Source organism: Garra rufa, chromosome 22 (genome assembly GCF_049309525.1).
Source record: "Garra rufa chromosome 22, GarRuf1.0, whole genome shotgun sequence".
NCBI classification, from domain to species: domain Eukaryota; kingdom Metazoa; phylum Chordata; class Actinopteri; order Cypriniformes; family Cyprinidae; genus Garra; species Garra rufa.
In genome coordinates, this window is record NC_133382.1 from 23,938,356 (window position 1) to 23,944,804 (window position 6,449).

Below are 6,449 nucleotides of genomic sequence, written 5' to 3' on the forward strand. Positions count from 1 at the left end.
AAATAATAACTGCTCCAAAGGAATAATGTATAGCCGGTACTACTTGTATGTTTAAAATCCCTCAGCGCCAACAAAGATGACTGTTTTGCACCATCTTGTGACAAACACTGGACAACCACAATTAACAATGGAAAATTTCGACATTCATTTTAACATGTACGGTTAAAACAAAATGTTTGAACAGTGGATAGATTTGGACGAATCAAATGACTCCCCAATTAAGACGAAAAATGAAAATTGAACTACGAAGAACAAACAACGACAAGACACAGAGAGCTTACTGAGACTGAACTTGACAAAATAGAGCATGACAGCTACGAAGCCAACACAAAAAAATAAAGAACGGGCAATAAAACTTCTCAAAGACTGGCTAAAAGAGAAAAAAAATGGAGAGAGACTACGACAAGTATGAAGCAGAGGATCTTAAGGTATTACGATCATTTTATGCATCTGTTCAAAGTGGGAATGGTCAGACTTATTCAATAGAAATGTGCAATTTAATACTTATAAATAAAATACATGCGTTATTATATATTCATATGTAGATGTTATAAATTGTCTCACTATCGTACATCGTTTGAATGGTAGTCACGTGGTACTATATCGTTTCGCGGAAGGATAAAAATGTTCATTTAAAACAAATATGCCAATAAAATGTTTCAAATGCTGCGTCCCAATTCGCATACTTATACTATGCCCTAAAAGTATGTACTCTTTTTGTGAAGAAAAAGTACATACTTTTGAGTATGTAGCAGAATAGTAGGCAAGCTTTGGGACATACTACTCCGTCTTTAAAGGATGCTCTGTTGCTTAGTTACCCGAATCCTGTCACTGTTTAAGCTGCCCTGTCAGTTGATATCATCTACATTTCGTTTAATTTGATTTCCTACGGTATTAAAGGGAAATTAAGAGGAACTTTCTTTTATGAGTCTTTTGTGCCGAGAACTCTGCTCGTGTTGGCAAAATGATGCATTTAAAAGTTAATGACCAAACCTATCATTATAAAAGTTCATAATGTTACTGCACATTAAATATACCGTGGATAACATTAAATACATATTTTCTATTAGGTTACACATTGATTATTTATCACTTAAACCCCTTTCTCTGCCTTTCCGTTGGTCGCGCGTATCCGCCATGTTTGTAGTTTTTTTTGTAGTTCTAACCGAATCCTCGTTCACCGCGCAATGTGTTGTGGGCAATATTAGCCGTTAGAGTGCGCATTGATCCGCACTTCGAATTCTGAAGTTAAGTAGAGGACCATCCGGGAATCTTTGAAATACTTTTTTAAACATATTACGATTTGGGACATACTAATTCTATTTTCAAATTCTGTTTAGAACATAGTATGCGAATTGGGACGCAGCAAAAGTCATATTCTTGTCCAGTTTTTTTCCTTATGTGGCAAGTAGCCGTGTAATAAGCGGGATAACTATTGGCTGCCTGTACATTATCCCTTACATATCACCCTAAAGCCATTCTAAGCGTATATGACTTTAATCTTTCAGACAAATACAATTAGAGTTATGTGTGTATATATAAAAAAAATTGAAGCACAAAAAAAAGTGTATCCATCCATCATAAAAGTACTCCACACAGCTCCAGGGGGTTAATAAAAACGAATGAAGCGAATCGCTGCATTTGTGTGGTGTCAAAAGTATTCACATTCAGGTAGAAGTATAGTATAGGTAGAAGTTGAAGTATCAACTAAAGCTTTTTAGTCAAGTAAAAGTGTAAAAGTACTGGTTTTAAAACTATTTAAAGTATAAAAGTAGAAGTAATGTAAGGAGAAAAAAAATGCAATTAAGGACAAAAGCTTAGGCCACGCCACAGGGGCCCATTGTGCACTACCCCACCTCCTCAAAAAACCTTTTTTTTTAAAGGCCATAATGACTATAATGTTATATTAAAATGTTGGAAATTTGGGATGCACTAGGCTACCTGTTTCAGCCGCATATATGCCCATTAAAAATGAACGCATTTTAGTACAATGCAAATACATTAAAGAACCATATATGTGTACTACATACGTCTGCTATGTTCAGTATTGGGGCCAATGAGTTGCAAAGTTAGTATAGCCTACTTATCACAACAGTGTCAATCGCATTGTCAAATGCTAATTTATTAAAACGTCTTTTTATCGAACTACCTACTGTAGCTTAATTTGCGGAGGACGAAGAGGAAGGACCCGTTTAATAAATGAGCCAGTAGTGGAAAAATAATAACTTAAGAAATAATCTTTTTTGAGTAACGACCCCAACACTGGCTATGTCCTTGCTGGAGTGTGAAGTTATTTGTGTCATGTGCAGGTGCAATGGATCGTGTACAAACCAATAGGGTGTCGGAATGGTGTATGTTTATACTTCTAATCCAACCACAATCAAATTCACTCTATCTGGATGGTGGGATTTATCTGGATAGGTTTTTTTATTTTTATTTTTTTTTTTAACTATGACAAGCCAGAATGAAAACAAACCGAAATGAAATAGTAGTAACGAGGCTATTTTAAAAATGTAAGGAGTAGAAACTACAGATAATTGCATGAAAATGTAAGCAGTAGAAAAATAATTATTGTTTTGTCATGCAGGGTGCCTCAGAGAAGGACATTGTGCACTCTGGTCTTGCCTACACCATGGAGAGGTCAGCCAGGGTAAGTTCTTTTGAAGTTTTGCACACTAAAGCTGACACACATAGAGCATTCTGTATGCTGTGTAGAGCGGGAACCGCCCTTGACTGCACCTCAGCTGCTTTATGACAACGTTATGCTGTTATAAAACAGTAGAAAGATCATTTTAGCTTGTCCACAACGTTCAGCCCTCGCTTAAGGCAGATTTGAGTCTAGTGTGGTATGTGCACTATGCAAAGAAAACCACCTCGCCCATTGCACAGATGTCGTTCTTGTTTATTGACGCTCTTTGTTTATCCTCCGTGCTTTTAATGTAGTCAAACCTGTATTCACATAGTAATGTTTTCCCTTTGCAGCAAATTATGCGCACGGCAAACAAGTACAACCTCGGCTTGGATTTGAGGACGGCGGCTTACGTCAACGCCATCGAGAAGGTCTTCAAAGTGTACAATGAGGCTGGCCTGACCTTTACATAAATGACACAGAATTCCCTTTGCAGAAAGAAGACAAAAACGTCCAGCAACCTCTCGACCCCCCCTTCACAACCTTTTTAACATATCAGAGTTTACATCAGCCTAACCCCTGTTTCCTCTATCATAATATTGTCATGCTGTCATATCCTAGAAGCTCTGTCCTCATGAGTTTGAGAACTATAAAGTGGTATATTCTGTTCTGAGGCTGCAGTTTTCACTGCTTTGTTGTATGTGATGTGGTCTCAAAACACACTGGCGCCAATAATCAGGTTTCTCAAGTGTGTCTTGTTGTTAACTTGTTTATTTTCTCCCTGATTTTTGTATTGCTCTGTGGTAAACTAACGTGGTCCTCTTTAAACGCAGCTGTAGTGCACTGTTTTAAATGTTTGTTGATTTGTCATGTTGGCCCTGGCTTCCACTCGCCTCAAAATATTACTTCAACTTGGCAAGTTTTTGTCCTGGTAGGTTTTATTTACTTTATTCTTATTGTTCGTTCTTGCAAACCATTTAAAGATGGTTATTGCTACAGTAATGAAGAGCGTTAAAGATGCCTTAAACCTGTGAGCAGGAGTTTTATACTCGGAGGAATTATTTTTTGTTCATGTAGTGGATCACACAAAGGGAAACCCAGCCATGATTTGCCTCATCTCAGTGTTTTGACCTAGAGATGTAATGACATTCTAGCTGGCAGTGTGCAGTATATTTAGGTAGTTTTTTGAATATGAGGTAGTTCAAACCCCATTACTTTCAGAGATCTGCTAGTTGATAAACCTAGAGGACCCGGGGCACCTGCGCTTAAATGAGAGCTAAAGTTGCTCACCAAGCTTATCTGCACCCACATATGGAACCATGTTTTGGAAATTTATATTGCCTTTTTTGTTGAGAATAAAACAAATTATCATCATTTATTTTCTGTTGTATTTTTTCCTCAGTGTCACCAAAATACCACATGTATCAATAAATATCCGTATTATGTAGTTCACTTTCCATTCACCCATGTCATAATTCAGACTGGAAATAAATTCAAATATTGGCACTAACAACTGACTGAAAAAAAAGGGTTTATTTTAAATTATGTAACTACTTTTATGAGTGTTTTCACTGAATCTAAACAGTGCCACAAAACTGAACGAAACTAGCATATTTTGATGATTATTGCTGCTGAAAATGCTCAATTATTGTTATATTTTGGGCTGTACTAATCGGTCAGACTGGGAAAAACATTTGGAATACTATAGACTGCCAAAAGTTATAACAAATTAAGGAGAAGAGTGCAAAAAACTGTCAACGTTTGTAGTTGGCCAAACTGAACCAGGATTTCCAGGGCAAGAATCCTGACAACATTTGTGTTTGTTCCTATATAATTTCCTGTTAGGTAGGTTAAATATTATTAGCTAATATCTTAATTAATATAATATCTCAATCTTAATTCCTTCTATGTGATTTAGTAGCTTCCACATGTTTTTTTTCTGGGGTTTAGACAGCATTAAATAGCAGGAATTGGAAAACGTATTTAGTAGTACGTTAGCTGAGCAGTCCATGCCGCGCATCCGGGTAATTGACCAAATCTTGATTTAAGTGCAAATCCTCTATTGCTGTTTTTGTCTTGTCCTTATAACTTACAACAACGAAAGCAGAGCAACCGATAGAGAAATATTGTAGGTATTCTAGTTTTTATACTTTGTTTTTGACATTTTCTCATTAAAACATTAAGAAGAAAAATGTGTTCTTGCGAATAAATCACTTGATTTGGTGATATAAAATTTATATACATATTTTCTAAAAGACTTCTCTTGTCTTTAACTTTACTTCTACAAAATAATTACTGAATGTAAACCAGGTATGTGTGTGTGTGTGTGTGTGTGTGTGTGTGTGTGTGTGTTGTTGTCAGTGTTGGGCAGTAGCGTCGCTACAAGTAGTGACGCTACTAGCTTAACTACATTTCTCAGTAGCGTGGTGGTAGCGTCGCTGTTTTCTGAATCAAATAGCTTTTCAGTAGCTAAGCTATTATTTTGATCAAGTAACGCGGTAGCGTCAACAAAAGCTACAAGCTATATATTGTTCTATACTTTAAGCTCAAATCGGAAATATAACTGCTACGGATCACTGATCCTGGGTCAGTAAGCGACGCCACCTCCACTAAACCTCGTGATGCCATTGGCTCATTAAACTGTCAGTCAAACCGTATTATTCCTCCCGCCTCTCTCGTGAATGAAGTGCGGCACGCAGTTTGAAGCATCTCAGCGTGTTTGCAGACTTGAGGTAAATAAAGAAGTGTTGATTGAAAGTACATTTATAAAGGCTAATGTTTTTTTGTTTTTTTGCATTCGAAGATATGAGAAAAGTGTGTCTTAGTCTAGCACTGGTTGTCGAGACTTTTGTTGTCGATATTTTAGCTAAATGTCAGAAAAAAACTGAGCGCCCACATAGCAACAGAAAACTGTATAATCTGCAATGCTAGTGATGGGCGCCTTGATTTTAGTATTTGAAGCAGGCTAGTGCTCTGGGAAGATCTCAAACTCAGAAGTACAAGATGGGCAGAGAGTGGGTGTCAAATTCATGGCGAAAGGCAAAATATTTCGGTTCGTTAGTAAAAACAAACAAACAAAAAACGTCCAGGTTCCATAGCAAAATAAGAATGAAACCGTGTTCTAGTCTAAACGAATTATAATAATCTTTGCTAATATTCTGAATACTTCAAACTGCTTTGGACTTTGCAGTAGCAAATTATGCCTTTACTATGACCAACATGACAGAATATGATATTCAGCTGTTTGGTCGCGCTGGTGTCTTACGTGTCTTACGCGCACACTATGTTCATTTGAAAAATAAAACACAGTCACCCAAAAGTTACACTAGTCAATTTAAATAGTGTGTATAACATGCAGTTCAGCATGACCACCGGTCCTGTGGCACAATTTTTGCTCATCATGATATTTTCCGTCGACGTGCATGAAGTACAAAGCTTACCCAATGCATAATAATTTTGCTTCAAATACATTGCAGATATGGAAACATTTGTATTTGTGGCAAGAGAGGTAGTCTACATAAGCCCATCTTTACTTTCACATTTAATTTGTTTTGGATTGTTTAGGCAAATTTATTTATTTATTTATTTCATCATTGTTCTGTTCTGAATAAGATTAAAGTTAAAGGATTTGTTGTGGAGTGAGGGAAATAATGTCATAACATTATGCTGTAGGCCTGTTTATTTCAGAATATAATAAAATGTGACCCTGGACCACAAAACCAGTCTTAAGTCGCTGGGGTATATTTGTAGCAATAGCCAAAAATACATTGTATGGGTCAAAATTATTGATTTTTCTTTTATGTCAAAAATCATTAGGAAA

The 6,449-nt window shown here is 36.5% G+C and overlaps 1 protein-coding gene across 1 annotated transcript in view; it reads left to right on the forward strand.

Annotated features, from left to right (window-relative positions):
- The window catches only part of glud1b (glutamate dehydrogenase 1b), a 20,900-nt gene extending 16,893 nt beyond the window's left edge, over positions 1 to 4,007 (forward strand). The window contains exons 11-12 of the mRNA XM_073827881.1: positions 2,588 to 2,650; positions 2,983 to 4,007. Coding sequence (XP_073683982.1) covers positions 2,588 to 2,650; positions 2,983 to 3,102 — 183 coding nt within the window. The 3' untranslated portion in view covers positions 3,103 to 4,007. The remainder of the gene's footprint in view (positions 1 to 2,587; positions 2,651 to 2,982) is intronic.
- Positions 4,008 to 6,449: the final 2,442 nt, after the last annotated feature.